The 16,140-nt window shown below is 40.1% G+C and overlaps 1 protein-coding gene across 4 annotated transcripts in view; it reads right to left on the bottom strand.

The window, feature by feature from the left end:
• Positions 1-2,815: 2,815 nt before the first annotated feature.
• The window catches only part of LOC130908178 (NACHT, LRR and PYD domains-containing protein 12-like), a 30,867-nt gene continuing 17,542 nt past the window's right edge, over positions 2,816-16,140 (bottom strand). For all 4 annotated transcript variants that reach the window (XM_057823847.1, XM_057823711.1, XM_057823778.1 and 1 more), the window contains exons 4-11: positions 15,159-15,329; positions 14,649-14,819; positions 13,177-13,347; positions 12,671-12,841; positions 8,307-8,477; positions 8,060-8,233; positions 3,394-3,440; positions 2,816-3,335 (exon numbers count right to left, since the gene is read on the bottom strand). In XM_057823847.1, coding sequence (XP_057679830.1) covers positions 3,422-3,440; positions 8,060-8,233; positions 8,307-8,477; positions 12,671-12,841; positions 13,177-13,347; positions 14,649-14,819; positions 15,159-15,329 — 1,048 coding nt within the window. In that variant the 3' untranslated portion in view covers positions 2,816-3,335; positions 3,394-3,421. The remainder of the gene's footprint in view (positions 3,336-3,393; positions 3,441-8,059; positions 8,234-8,306; positions 8,478-12,670; positions 12,842-13,176; positions 13,348-14,648; positions 14,820-15,158; positions 15,330-16,140) is intronic.

The raw sequence follows: 16,140 nt of genomic DNA, 5'->3' as shown, positions 1-16,140 counted from the left end.
ATGAGAAGAACAATCAATGAAAGAGTCATACCGGCTCGAACGTCGCCCGGGTTAACAAGTTTCACGTCAGCTGTTGGGGGACTAGGACAACCTGATGTCAAGTAGGCTACTGGAACAAGAGACAGATGGAGCAGGACGGATTAACGAAAACATTAAGAGGGGTTTTAATATAAAAATTCTATGTTAAATGGTGTTATACTTGTATAGCGCTATTCCACCTTTCAAGGTGCTCAAAACACTTTACACTACATTTCCATCTACCTACTGATTAGCCTGGCTCTGCCAGACTATTCTCCATGTATTTTTCAAACATTGAGAGAAATAGTCTGGGAACCATCCCGTTAACGGCCTTTTCGAGCAGATACAAAATCAATCGACAAATCAGATTCGTTTATTTGCGTGACGTGTTCTTCACGAGCAACGTCACTCTTGCGCGTCGAAAGTCGTCTCTTCAGCAGCACAGATGGTGAACGGCAGAGCCGAGAATATGTTCCAATCCACGGTAAAATCAGTTTTAAATGACCAAAAACACATCGACACGAGTCATGGACAACAGTCTGTCTCGCGCTAGCCATGTCGAATAAACTCCGCTCTCTTCATATGTTTACTTCCGCGCGCAAGTCCATCGTCCTGCGGTCGCCATTTTACTAACGTCACGTCTGCCCGTCGCTGATTGGTCCACTCCGCTGTCTGTTTGCTGTGGCTTGCTCCGCCCTGGAAATTGTTTCCGTGGTAATGGTGGCCAGACTCAATAGCTGGAACAGCGTTGAGTCTGGTGTACCAGGCTACCTACTGATGACGCAGCACCAGGAGCAATGTGGGGTTCAGTATGTTGCTCAAGGATACTTAGGCTAGTTCATCAGGGCAGAGAATTGAACCCACAACCTCTGGGTTGGGGGACAATTACTCTACCACCGAGCCACGCCATCTATAACTTGTACTAACATTTATCTTTCAAGAACTACAAGTCTTTCTATCCATGTATCACTTTACAGAATGTTAATAATGTTAATGCCATCTTGTGGATTTATTGTTATAATAAACAAATACTGTACTTATGTGCAGTATGTTGAATCTATATATCCGTCTTGTGTCTTATCTTTCCATTCCAACAATAATTTACAGAAAAATATGGCATATTATATAGATGGTTTGAATTGCGATTAATTACGATTAAGTCATTTTCAAGCTGTGATTAACTCGATTAAAAATTTTAAGCGTTTGACAGCCCAAAAAACGTTTGAAAAGGTAAATATATTAAAAAGAAAATCTCAACCACTCCTTGATGTCTGCGCTTTCTGCATCGCGACTCGTTATATTACTGTGTTTCACCCATAAAATCCCCCAAAAAAACCTGCTATGGCCATTCACAGCTGTGTCTTGACACTCAGTGATACATGCAACATGGAGTTTCTGGATTGAAACAAGGTAAGTGCGCGAAAATATCTCGTTAAAGTCATGGCGTCTGTAATTCTGCTCTTGCGTGCTCTCACCTCCAGATAGGGTTTGGCTGTTAAAATTTTCTTCCCCCATAAAAATGAGATTTTAAGCTTTCCATTGATGTATCACACATGCATATCGGATCATTTTGAAAGTTGGCTAAATTGGGGGGTTCAGAGCGGAACTTCAAATCACCTGAGTGTTTTCTGCCATATGCATATTTGTAGCTCCAGAAGGGGTGTGAAGAAGCCCAACCCCTATTCCCTTCAGTATTCTATTCAGCAAATACATCATTACTTGTACTTGAGTAAATTTATTGGATGACTACTTTTACTTAAGAACTATCTTAAGTCCAATTTTTGGCTTCAGTACCCACCTCTGGTATTCTGTTGTTTTGATCAAAACATTTTAAATTATTATAATTAATAAATATAATTATCATAATAAATTGAGCTTCAGTAGTGTAATGTACTTTTATATATTATGGTAATGGAAATATATTGGAATGGTGATAAATCACCTTATGGTCTCGCCAAGAAGGCCTATATTATTTTCAAAGGGTGACATGTTTAAAAAAGGAAGCTGGAGGTTTCTAGACAATTTTTCAACTACAATAATGTCTCTATTACTTCAATGGCTGCCATTGACGTCCAAATGATTGAAACTTTTGAATCGATGTCCACAAGTTTTCTTTTTCCCTTCATCCTTTCAGGACACCAGAGGAGGTGGGGCTGGTCCGGCGACGTCAAAGAGTTCTCTTTCTTCTCAGGGCCAGAGGTGGGTTGGGATGCGTCAGATTCATTCCGTTACATTTACTTTTCGACTAACTTTTGAAGAAAAATGTACTTGCAGGAGTAGTTTCACCACGCCATACATTTGACTTTTCCTTGAGTCGAAGAAAAAAATGCTACTCTTTCTCTGCTAATTTGCCCTACGATAGTCATTCCTGACTTTATAAAAAGTAGGTGGCCAAAAATTGGACGCGAGTAACGTTACTTTCAAATATTACTGCTTCAGTAAAAGTAGTCTTCTGTAAAGATTTAATCAAGTACAAATTTAGAAAAAAAAAAAAAAGGATTTGGTGAAAAGAATACTCAAGTACTGAGGAATTACCGATCATTGCTATTTAAACTCATGTCAAGAGAGTAGCGTTTTGATTGTGATTATGATATTATGACTTTATTCTCGTACTCTTTTTTTTCTGTTTGGCCATTATACTGTTCATAAATGTCATCAAAATTACATGGACGTCTTTCCAGGTAATTGTAAAGCATCATTATCATCTTTAGAATTGCCTTCCTGTTGTGATTCGTACCTATTTTTCTAGGAATTCTTTTTCAGTGGATGAAACATTTCCAGTGTATTTATTCAGGTTTTTGTGGTATGCTTGGTGATTTTTCAACTTTTATTTCAGGTTAGGGTTTTACTGTTCTCGTACAAAACAACATTAGATCATCTTATTTGACATGAAGAAGTAAAAACGATCATGTTTAAAACATTGATGTCGAAATGAGCAAAACAACTTTAAGTGTTTGCGTGACTTTTTTTGAATTTGTGAAAAACATGAGTTAAACTTTCAGAGGGTACTTATTGAACTCATTGGCTACCGTTGACGGTGCTCAAAGTCCCGTCCTTTTGGTCAGCCCAACCCAGTCCAAATGAATCAGACGTCTACTCGTGACAAACATATTTCAGTTCATGTCAGAAAAAAGCTGCGAGTAGTTTGGTGGCAGCATGGTAGACCTTCCCCTTGAACTCCACCTCCCAGGAGCAGCAAAACACCCAACGCCAGCGGGTGAACCTCCTCAAATTAGGTGAGCAAGGCCACTTTTGCCCGTAGCGCTGACACCCGGTGCTCTTGAGGTCGTCGGACAGTACGTAGGACTGAACTAAATCTGAAGGAGAACAAATGGGCTCAACGTCTTCTCATCACAAACATTTGGAATGACTCACCTTTCTTGACGTCAGGGATTACATGTTCTTAGCGCCACAATTCAAACCTGAAGAAAGACACAAAGAATCAGGGTTTCCCCTACACATAAAAGACTGAGGCGCGCCGCCATGCCTGTTTTTTTTCCAATTTTTTTTTAGATTTAAACATATAATCTAACTTATAATTTGAATAATTAAACAAGACGTCTATATGAATATATATAGCTCATTATTTAACGCACTATTTGCCATAAGTCATCTGAAATAGCACGTCAAATACAAATTGTTCCTTTACACACTTTGTTTTGAAAATCACATCGGTTCTCCTGTTGTAACTTACGCCTGACGTCTGCGCGGACTCCACGGGGTTTTAATCCGGGGGGGATCCACAGAAAGCTATTTCAATTTAATAAATGTAATTCTGGCGTTTAAGCCTTTGAAAACAACCTTATTTTGGACATAACGTTGAAGTTCTTTATGGCGTGTCAATGACCTGAATCCTCGTGTCCTAGTAGCGCATTTGCCTCAGCCTAGTGAAATGTGGAGTAGAAATAACCAAATGCTTATGGCATTTCAATGTTGCGATAACGTGTACAAAAACGGAATTATGCAAGATCACAGCTTGAAACTCAGGTCAGGAAGACGCACTAAGTCCAAGGAAGGAGAACTGAAAGCAAACACAGGCAATATAGCTGGGACCCAACATGGACAGAAATCGCAGTGTTCAAGCACTAGCTGTCCCACATAAATCAAGGTGAGTATTAAGATTTGTGCAACTATTATATTCTTCACAATTGTATTGTTTTAAGTTTAAGTGCCTGTGACACAAAAAAAGCATGTTTATTTCATGTTTCACGTGGTATTTTATGCTCCTGAATGAAAAGGACCGCTAGGATGTGTGTTGAAGCGATCGATATATTTATTCAATTTTTTGAATCCCGCGCTACGAAAACGAGATCTATGTGAAATAGTGGGATCACGGCACACATTTTCATCAGGAGGCGGCTTGCAGTTTGTGGGTGACAATGCTCCCTGTCCACCAAGAATGCCACTCGGCCGACGACCAGCGGCTCGTCGCACACCATGGTTGCCAGCCGATGAGTGTCTGTGCTCGGGCAGCCACACGCTCTTGTCTGTGGTTCTCAATTGTGTCCAGACTTCCACCCTACTTCGGTGCTCTTCAAAAGCCCGCCTATACAGTGTATCACAAAAGTGAGTACACCCCTCGCATTTCTGCTGATATTGAAGTATATATTTTCATGGGACAACACTGAGAAAATGACACTTTGACACCATGAAAAGCAGTCTGTGTCCAGCTTATATAATAGAGTTAATTCATTTTCCCCTTAAAATGTAGCCTTTAATATCTAAACCCCTGGCAACAAAATGAGTACACCCCTTAGAAACTACATCCCAATGTTAGGTGTTGTGTTGGTTTTCTCCTAGTGTGACTTGTCCCCGTGATTGCCCATTGATTTCACCTGTTGTGCCTGCTCCGAGTGTATCCTCCTCCTGTGTTACTCAGCTGTTCCTCGTTGTCTCGTTACCCCTTATCTGCATGTGTGTAAAAAAGCACCCAGTTTCTTTTCACTCCTTGTTGCGTCAATGTCAATGCCCATGTGTTCGTCAGAGTTTGTTCTAAGTTTTCGCCGTCCAAGCCCTTGTGTTCCTCAGTAAGTTTTTGATACCCAGTCTTTTGTTAGGAACAGTTTTTTTGCCTCTGTACTTTCTTTGGATTATCACAGCCTTTGTTTTGCACTTTGTTTTTGTTGGCTTTCATTAAATCGTAATTGCACCGCCTTTTTTGCCTCGCTTCCCTTTTCCTGCATTTGGGTCCAACACCACCTGCTTGCCCGTTTCCTGACATCCTAAATGTCCAAATTGAGTACTGCTTGTCATTTTCCCTCCAAAATGTCACGTGACTCGTTAGTGTTACTAGGTCCAGGTGTGCATAGGGAGCAGGTGTGTTCAAATTTGTAGTGAAACTCTCACACGCTCTGATATTGGTCACTGAAAGTTCCAACATGGCACCACATGGCAGAGAACTCTTAGGATCCTAAAAGATGTATTGTTGCGCTGCATGAAGATTGCCAAGGCTACAAGAAGATTGCCAACCCCCTGAAACTGAGCTGCAGCACAGTGGCTAAGATCATCCAGCGATTTTAAAAGAGCAGGGTCCACTCAGAACAGGCCTCGGGTTGGTCGGCCAATAAAGCTGAGCGCACGTGCTGAGCGTCACATCAAATGCTTTCTTTGAAAGATTGTCGCAGGAGTGCTCTCAGCATTGCTGCAGAGATTGAAGAGGTGGGGGGTCAGCCTGTTAGTGGACAGACCACACGCTTCACTCTACGTCAAATTGGTGTGCATGGCTGTCACCCCAGGAGGAAGCCTCTTCTTAAAGGTTATTAAAACACTATGGGGCTGTGAGATATCAATAGAACCGTTATGCAGTGGCGCCCCCAGGGGGTGGCCAGGGGTGGCCGCGGCCACCCCTATAAATTGGTTGGCCACCCCACTGGCCACCCCGCTTGCCAGTATATCGTTAGATTGTTGTAGCATCAGTTATGCATTTCATCCCAAATGAATGCATTTATTATGTTTACTTAAATGTCGGGCTGTCAAATTTATCGCTTTAACGGGCAGTAATTAATTTTTAAAAATTAATCACGTGAAAATATTTATCGCAATTAACGCATTTGCGGTACGACTCATTCACGCATTACCGCAAACAGCCTACAATGGCGCCGCTTTACTCTTATACAGAGATAAGAGGCAGTGTCAAGTGAGTGGAGTAGATATAAGCATTCATTGAGACCGTGCTTTTAATTGGCAAAAACGTCGTCATCTCTCCCACAGCAACTATAAATATTGTGGGAAGCGACGTGGGGAAGAATGACAGGAGTCTATCTTTTTCTTAATACCCTGTTGTGTACCCAATGCAGAGAAGATATAGCATTTGCAGCCACCACACACAGTCATGGTTGCACCACTTCCCATCATGCATTTGGGCAGAACAGTTAAGTTGCTACAGTATCATTTACTGAAAGCTCAACAAATACACTAGATGGCAATATTTAGTCACAATGTACAAACTCACATTTTTATAAGTCTTTCTATCCGTGGATCCCTTTCACAGAAAGAATGTTAATGCCATCTTGCGGATTTATTGTTATAATAAAAAAAATACAGTGCATATGTACAGTATGTTGAATGTATATATCCGTCTTGTCTTATCTTTCCTTTCCAACAATAATTTACAGAAAAATATGGCATATTTTAGAAATGGCTTGAATTGCGATTAATTACGATTCATTTTTAAGCTGTGATTAACTCGATTAAAAATGTTAATCGTTTGACAGCCCAAGTTAAATGTACACCTTATGCTGAATATACTGTATGCATAACACAATAAAACAGAATTGTTGTAGAACTCAAAATGTTGACTGGACAGCTATGGACTATTCACATTAAATCATTAGTAACATCAAATATTACACAATACACCAAAGTATATCAGTAGCCGTGTACTTAAGTCTTTCTGATAGTTTTCCCCTGACCTTTTTACTGCAATAATATAATGAAAACCCGAAATTATGGCTTTTAGTTTCGGCCACCCCAAGATTTTTAAGTGGCCCCATCTGGCCACCCCTATGAAAAATTTCTGGAGGCGCCACTGCCGTTATGTGGCAAATATTAATAAAGTTGACAAAAAAATAAATCGCATTCATGAGCAATTATCGAAAATAGATCGAAAATTACAAACATTTCCGAATGTCTTCCGGAAACAGCCGAATGCGGCGGAGACGTCATAACAAGGAAATGAAAGGTCGAGGCAAGTGCAATCGTTGTTTATCGACGAGAGAGTTGCGTTCGTGTTTTATCAAAAAATCGCTAAAATGGTTCAAACCTGTCATGCTATGTGGTCTCCAAATAGCCATTTGTCGCAATGTAGTACCCATGAGTTCCCGAACGCGAGAAAAAGAGCTGGACTACGCAGACAATGAGTAAAGTTTGTCTGTGCTAAGAGGGCTAATTTTGCAGACCCAGCCTCCGGCACGGTTTTGTGTGGTGCGCATTTTACACCTGAAAGCTATTGGAACTGTAGACAAATGAAATCAGGTTTTGCTAAGAAATTGCTGATGAAAGCAGCCACCAAATACGTGCAGCCACCTAAATGTCCCGAGATATCAAGAAAGAGGACGATGACTGGCTCTGATGAGACCACCCCAGGCTAACCAAAGGAGTGGAGCAGCCAAGCTCGAAATGGCCAGAGTGAGTACTCTTTTATAATAAAAACATATCACGCATTGGATATAGGACTGGACACATGTATAAATTATCGCTCGTAAAATATATAGAACAAATCCTCGAATCCCATTCATATTTGTGTCTGTCGGCAGAGCGAAAACCGATGATAGCACAATAAATGATAATTATTCTATACATTACATTATTTTGCGGTCACTGTGTATCAGCTTTGCAACTTTGCAAATAGATCTTGCTAATGGTTCTTCTTGGAAAAAAAATGTTGTTTTACAAAAAGAAAAAAATCCTATTTGTCATGATACGAAAAAATTTCGCCGCGGCACGCTGTCTGAATCCGATGCAGCACACCATCACGACAGCTTCAAAACAATTCAAGCGGAAACCCCGAAGACTCGGACAAGCAGCATTGTTTTGATCCTACCCGACAGTCTTCAGGCGATTGCTGGGATCCTTTTCGACATCCGATAAGACCCTCTTTCCTTCTTCACCTATTGGATTGCCCCAAAGGTACAGCTGTTTAAGATGGGAGGTGTTTAACTTGAGCGGCTCAGCCAAAAAACCGCATCCTTTATCCGTGATCTTGCAATATATCAGCCTGCAACAAATGATATAACTGCTCGAAATCAGGAAGAGAACCTGGAAGATTACAAACAGGAGGAAATCCTTACTTGAGGGACTCTAAGATGCAGTTTGGACTGGCCAGTCCTCTCGAGAGGATCTCCACCCCTTCATCTGACAGATTGTTCCCGCTCAGGTCCAGAAGCATCAGGTTGGATGGAGAGCTGAGAAAGGAAGCCAGCGGGTCACAGCTGCCTTTTTCCAGGTTACAACTAGATAGACTGGAGAACAAAGGCAGGAGGAGGATGTGAGAGCAAGTAAAAAATAATGCCTGCTGACTTTATGCTGACTTGCCTTGAATCATAATAAATCATATTTCAAGATGAAAAAAAACAGCACATCACAAAACCCTGTGACAAATCTGAAAATAATCGTTTTATTCAAGGGCGTAGGTTTGCATAGGGATAAAACACTACCAACTTTTCAGGATGCTCCACCAACTTTTATGCAACCTTATTTTCTTCTTCTTTTTTTTTTTTTTTTTTTTTGATTGAAAATATATATTTCGATTGAAGCAACTTTTTTTTTTGATTGAAGCAACTTTTTTTTTTTTAATTGAATAATAAAGACACAAATCTATCTATACCTCAGGAGAAGTGTCCTCCCGTATGTGTATTCTACTATCCTAACGTTAACTAAACTGAGAAATATAGTGAAGTCGGCTCAGCTGTAAGAAATGTAGTGAACCAGTCTTAAAGCAGCCCAAAGGAGCTTTCATTTTTTGTTGAGTTTGGCTGTGCTTGTGGACAAAAGCGGTCATGCTTTTCCGGAAGGAAGGCTGCATTTTTATTATTCCCTACTAAGATTTTTTTTCAAAATATATATTTAGTTTATTTAGACAGACACTTTTGAGTGGTATGAAGACATTTGTTTATTGTTTTGCATTACTGGATAGCTAAGGGATGATTAACAATTTTCTATTTCTTTGTATGTTAATACACAAATTTGTGTTCAAATATTTCAATTTCCTAATAAAATCCAGACATTTATTCTGGAGGTTTTCAAAATGTTTCTTTCGTAGTTTTTGAAAACAAAGGTTTAAATCAGTGTAAATCTACTAGAAATAAGTGAAAATATCTGCCAGTGCTTCAAGTAAAATTTACTTAGATTTCCTAAAATAAGAAAAATAGCTCGCTGAAAATAAGCTTAACAGACTTATTTTAAGCAAAAAGCTTCTTTATTTAATCTTAAATGTTTTTTTTTTGTCAGGAATGTTCTTAATTCAAGAATAGATATTGTTCAAAACGACTGATTTTTGGGCCTAATTAGAACAAATGGTAATAGATCCTAAAGGTAAGTGGAAGAATCTGACACATTAATCTGTTAACTAGCCTTTAAAACTCAAAACAAGATGAAGAAAATGATTCGACTGGATTTAAGAAAAATGATCAGATTAACACGTTACACTAATTTACTGCAAATTTACAGTCTAAGTCAATTCAGATTTATTTTGCGTTTATCATTAAAGTGCCTGTGACACGAAAAAGCATGTTTATGGATGATATGGACCGCTTGGATGTGTGTGGGAGCGATCGCTATTTCTATTTAGTTTTTTGAATCCCGCGCCATGAAAATGAGTGACTTCCCGCTTCGGTCTTGCATTGAGGAGGAGGGCCCTGTGACGTGTACGGTAGAAGACGTCCTCTTCACGCTACAGTGTACTGTCGTGTATGAGGACGAAGGATTCAGCTGATTAATACGTTTATTTTTCGCATCACGCCAGCCAAACGGCTGCAGAAAAATCATTCTGTATGAGGGAGAGGCGTATGCGCCTTTTTGGAGTTTCAAAAGGTTCCCATTCACCGTGGATATTTACTGTGGGACCATTGGACTTACGAGGAAGTGAGTAAACATTTTGTTTTGTATTATGTCAAATACGAATACAGCGATTACAAAGTAAACACTACAAACTTCCTTTAAATTGTTAGGTTTTGTGTTTGTTTTCTCCTAGTGTGACTTGTCCCTGTGATTGCCCATTGATTTCACCTGATGTGCCTTCTCCTAGTCTATCCTCCTGTGCTCACCTGTTCCTTGTTGTCTCATTACCCATTGTCTGCGTGTGTGTATATAAGCTTCCATTTTCTGTTCACTCCTTGTTGTGTCATTGTCTATGTCTATGTCTTCGCCAAAGTCAAGACCCGTCCAAGCCTCGTGTACCAGTCCCTCCGTTTAAGTAAGTTTTGGTTTGAACATTGCCTTTTTGATCCCCAGTCGTTTTGGTTGTACTTTGTGCTTTTGGTTAGTTGTTATTAAAACGTTTTTTGAGTTCACCACACACAGTCACACAGTTCACACAGTCGGCTTGGTCTTATTACGTCTCGTCCCTCATCAAAAAGTGTACATGCAGGTTGTGCTGGTATATCATCCCAACCAATATTGAGACCAAACCTCAGGCATGAAAATGGGTCAGGGGTTAAAAAGGTGAGAAAGGTGTGGAGGAAATATGTTCCGGAGTTCTGCCAAAATGTCCGCCGTCGGCAAAACGTCCTACATGTGGCGAATTTGACCATTTTAATTTTTCACATAAGGCTTAATATTCGAGTTAACGGGGGTTTAATTAGTTGAAGGAGTTGATTTCAACCACCATTGACTTGCGCTAGCTTAGCCACTCCGGAGCCCTGAAACTAACAAATAACTGTCAAACTGCACATAATTTGTTCAAATCATTTCCAACGACTAAACCCCGGCTAACTCAAAGATTAAGCCTAATGTAAAAAATTCTGAACTTCCCCTTTAAAATAAAGACCATTGAATATGGCCCTTAAAATGTTGTCTATAAAAGTTTTAGAGCAATAAAACAAACAACACAAATGAATAAAATGAACAGGAATCATAACAGTATTTCATAATGGGTCCAAATTATTTTTCGAACAGATCATGTGACTATAGAACCTTAGAGACAGCCGTTTGCATTGCTTAGCCAAAACTACAGCTGAGGAGGCAAGATGGATATTTAGAATTTATTTAAACCTAAGCTTTCAAAACCCTCAACAACAACTGAGCTTGAACCGAAGATTGAGCACGAGCAGTATCATAAAGTCCTGGCTGTCGTGTTACCTGTAGTGCTGTAATTCCAAGTGGTGCGTGAATTGGATGCTTATAGCGGTGGACAGTCTTTTTGAGCCAGCGCAAAGTTTGCAGCGCACGGGGATATTTTTGTTATCTTTACTGGACAAAAATGTGAAGTAATGGCTGTGTTTCCAGTGTGCAAATGCAGCCGTTTGTAGTATATCTCCTGCCTACTGATTTAGAAAAATGAACGCGTTAGATTGTTCTTTACTGAAAGAAAGTAATCAGATTAGTTGCGCATTACGATACCGCGTTATTGACAACACTGCTTTTATATTACCGTTAAATAAACAAGCTTGACGCTACCTTAACGGGAGCTATTTTTTCACCGGACGCTCCGGCAGTGTTCAACGCAAGCTGCAACGAACGGCAGTAACTTTGTCATACCACAAAATATGAAAACGAAAACCATTACTCACTAAATTCAATATGCTGGCAAATGCATTCATCTAAAAACAATTGGGAGTGATACTTTACCTCCTCCAGCGAATGTGAATTTGTGCTTAGTACAAGATCATCTGTCGCAATTAGCGATCTTTGACGCTCTTTTTTTTTTTTTTCCCTCCCCGCATACAAACTTGTTTCTCTCTCAGCGGCTGTGATTAACCTCAATGAAGTTGCTGTCCTAGCTAAGCCTTGCCTATCATTCGTCTTTGTAAGTTTTTAGTAACTTTGTGTATTGAATTTGAAAGGAAAATGTGTGTTTTGTTTTTGACGAACTTTTTCATGAAGCTAAACTGTTGAAGCTACTCACATGTGGAAAAATACGAGTGTACAACGTTTTAAATGTATTCATTTGGTATATTTGAGTTACCACAATTTGAGAGATCATTAAATTGAAGAATTTACGCCTTGCGTTTGGAGTGCTTGTTTTTGGGTTTGCTGGAATAGCGTCACTGACACACGCAGCATCAAACAGGGGAAGGGGTAAGCGCTGCCGCGCCAAGCTAATTCTGGCTGCATTTTCGACACATGAAAAATAACGAATACGTACTACTGTATGACGGAAAATTTTAGTGGTTTTGTAACCGCGACGTTTTCATAGCATGGTAATCCGTGAAGGTAACTGGCACATGCCTACAAACGCCCCCCCCCCCCCCCCCCCTTAAATTTTTTTCTCCTCGGATCTACACGATTCACGTAGGTCATCCTTTTTGACTTCAAAACGGCGAATTTTGCCGAAAGGTGAGAGATTTTCATGCCTGAAACCTACACCAACCGTCAACAAGGACGGTCGTCTCCTACCAGCACATTCAGTGAATCGTTCTTTTTCTAATAACAGCAGTAATTCCATTGATTGATCGACTGGAACCACAGAAGATGATGAACAGGAGGTGCTCCTTACTTGAGGGACTCTAAGATGCAGTTTGGAGTGGCCAGTACTTTTGAGAGGATCTCCACCCCTTCGTCCGACAGATCATTCTGGGACAGGTCCAGATGCTTCAGGTTGGATGGAGAGCTGAGAACGGAAGCCAGCAGGTGACAGCTGCCTTTGTCCAGGCGACATTCATTCAGACTGGAGAACACAGGTAGGAGGAACATGTGAGAGTGAGTGAAAAATAACACCTGCTGACTTTAGTCCGCTGCCTTGAACAATAATAATACATTTTAATTTAAGATGACAAAAAAAAAAGGCAAATTACAAAACCTGATCCTTATGATGGATTCTATTTTCTAGTCATGATGTCACGAACAGTAATGCTCATGTGCTGGCTCTGACAGTCTTTATTTGTTTTGAATGTCGCCAACAAGGATGTTACTTTCGTACCACCACATTGAGTGAATCAGCAATGATTCTATTGATTGGTCGACCGGAACCACAGAAGATTATGAACAGGAGGAGCTCCTTACTTGAGGGACTCTAATTTGCAGTGTGGACTGTCCAGTCCTTTCGAGAGGATCGCGACCCCTTCGTACGACAGATTGTTCCCGCCCAGGTCCAGATGCCTCAGGTTGGACGGAGAGCTGAGAAGGGAAGCCATCAGGTGACAGCTGCTTTTGTCCAGCAGACAGTGACTTAGACTGGAGAACACAGGCAGGAGGAACACGTGAGAGCGAGTGAAAAATAACGCCTGCTGACTTAAATCCGCTGCTTTGACTAATCATAATAATTAGGGCTGTCAAAATTATCGCGTTAACGGGCGGTATTTCATTTTTTGGATGAATCACATTAAAATATTTAACGCATGCGCGGAACGACCCACTCACGCATTGCCGCGAACAGACTACAATGGCGCCGTTTTATGTACATTGAGAGCTAAGAGGCAGAGACAAGCAAGTGGAGTGGATACAGGCATTGATTGGCGCCGTGCCGTTTATTGGTATAAACTTTGGCATCTCTTCCACCATAAATATATCTACTGTGGCGGCAGATGTGGGGAAGATTGACAAGAGATGATCTTTTCTTAACACACTGTATTGTACACAACGCGGAGAAAGTATACAATTTGCAGCCATCACTGACAGTCATGGTTGCACAACTTCCCATCATGCATTTGGGCAGTTAAGAACAGTTAAGTCGCTACAGTGTCATTTTTGTGAAAGCACAACAAAAATAATATTCCTATCTCTCTCTCTCAAAAAAAAAAATAAAATAAATCATGTTCACAAAAAGAAAAGCGCTCAATGCGAAGAGAACTGGCATTCCCAATCAAAATAGCTCTGCAAAATAATACTTGGTCAAACTATTCAAATATTTTGTTTAGCTCAACAAATACACTAGATGGCAATATTTAGTCACAATATACAAACTATCAAAATTACTATAACTTGTACTCACATTTATATTTTAAGAATTACTTTCTATCCATGGATCCCTTTAACAGAAAGAAAGTTATTGCCATCTTGTGGATTTATTGTTATAATAAACTAATACAGTACTTATGTACAGTATGTTGAATGTATACATCCGTCTTGTCTTATCTTTCCATTCCAACAATAATTTACAGGAAAAATATGGCATATTTTAGAGATGGTTTGAATTGCGATTAATTACGATTAATTCATTTTTAAGCTGTGATTAACTCGATTAAAGATTTTAATCGTTTGACAGCCCTAATAAAAATACAGTTTAGTTCAAGATGACAAATTTAAAAAAATAGGCAAATTACAAAACCCGATCGATATGATGGATTCTATTTTCTAGTCATGATGTCACCAACAGGAACACTCATGCGCTGTCTGTGAAGGTCTTCATTTGTTTCGGATTCGTTTGTCTCGTACGACTACATTGAGTGAATTGTTCTTTTTGCAAATAACAGCAGTGATTCCATTGATTGGTCGACCGGAACCACAGAAGATAATGAACAGGAGGAGCTCCTTACGTGAGGGACTCTAATTTGCAGTGTGGACTGGCCAGTCCTTTTGAGAGGATCTCCACCCCTTCATCCGACAGAGCGTTCCAGCTCAGATTCAGATGCCTCAGGTTGGATGGAGAGCTGAGAAGAGAAGCCATCAGGTGACAGCTGCGTTTTTCCAGGCGACACAATCTTAGACTGGAGAACACAGGCAGGAGGAACACGTGAGAGTGAGTGAAAAAAAAACTTGAATAATAATAATAGATTTTAATTCAAGATGACAAATAAAAAAAAAAGGCAAATGAAAAACCTGTTCGATTTATCGATATGATGGATTCTATCTCCTAGTCATGATGTCACCAACAGGAATGCTCATATGCTGGCTGTGACAGTCTTTATGTGTTTTGAATGTTGTCAACAAGGATGTTTATTTCGTATCACCACATTGAGTGAATCGGTTTTTGCTAATAACAGCAGTGATTCTATTGATTGGTCGACCGGAACCACAGAAGATTATGAAAAGGAAGAGCTCCTTACAAAAGGGATTCTAAGATGCAGTTTGGGCTGATCAGTCCTTTCGAGAGGATCTCAACACCCTCGTCTGAGAGATCGTTCTTGCTCAGGTCCAGATGCCTCAGGTTGGATGGAGAGCTGAGAACGGAAACCAGCAGGTGACAGCTGTCTTTGTCCAGGTAACAAGAGCTTAGACTGGAGAACACAGGCAGGAGGAAGACGTGAGAGGGAGCCAAACTTTCGCCTGCTGACTTACTATAAGTATGCTGTCTGGAATCATAATTATATATTTCAAGATGACAAATACAAACAACAGCAAATTACAAAACACAATGGCAAATCTGAAAACTAATCGTTTATCGATATTTTGCATTCTATTTTCAAGTGAGGATGTGAGCAACAGGAAAGCTCGTGCTGGCTGTGATGCAGTCTTCATTTGTTGATGAGTGAATCGTCCCTTTTTTTTTTTTTAATTCAAGATTGAAACTAGGAATTAACTCGAATTTTGATGCATTTGACATTCTTCAAGATTCTGAATTTGCCAGTGTTTCAGGATGAACTTCAGGTAAATATTTTTTGACTGCCATACAGATATCAATGACTTCGTTGGAGCAAAAGATACATTGAAATTAGGGCTGGCCAGCAATGAAAAATGTTCATCTCAATGAGCAGCATGAAATCCTCGCGATGAATCACACAAAACCATCATCAAATCATAAGAAAGCAAGAGACCCGGGGAAAAGAGGCCTCTCGAAATGAATTTTTCCTCTCGTCCAAACAGCCAGTCAACTTCGGCACCAGTCCCAACCATTTCCGGTTTCCTAACTCATTCACTCCCAGCCCTTTTTCAGAAGACACATTTTGGCCAATTTGTCAAGCACCACAGAATATTGTGTTTGATGGCTTTTCCGTTCTTCAGCGATAAGCAGTTGAAGATCAGGAATAATTCTTCTTTCTATCCAGCTTTGGTAGTATTCTGTAGATTCTGTTCAGTTACAAACGGTTG

This window comes from Corythoichthys intestinalis, chromosome 1, assembly GCF_030265065.1.
Source record: "Corythoichthys intestinalis isolate RoL2023-P3 chromosome 1, ASM3026506v1, whole genome shotgun sequence".
Classification (NCBI taxonomy): Eukaryota; Metazoa; Chordata; class Actinopteri; order Syngnathiformes; family Syngnathidae; genus Corythoichthys; species Corythoichthys intestinalis.
This window is presented reverse-complemented; position numbering and strand designations above follow the sequence as displayed.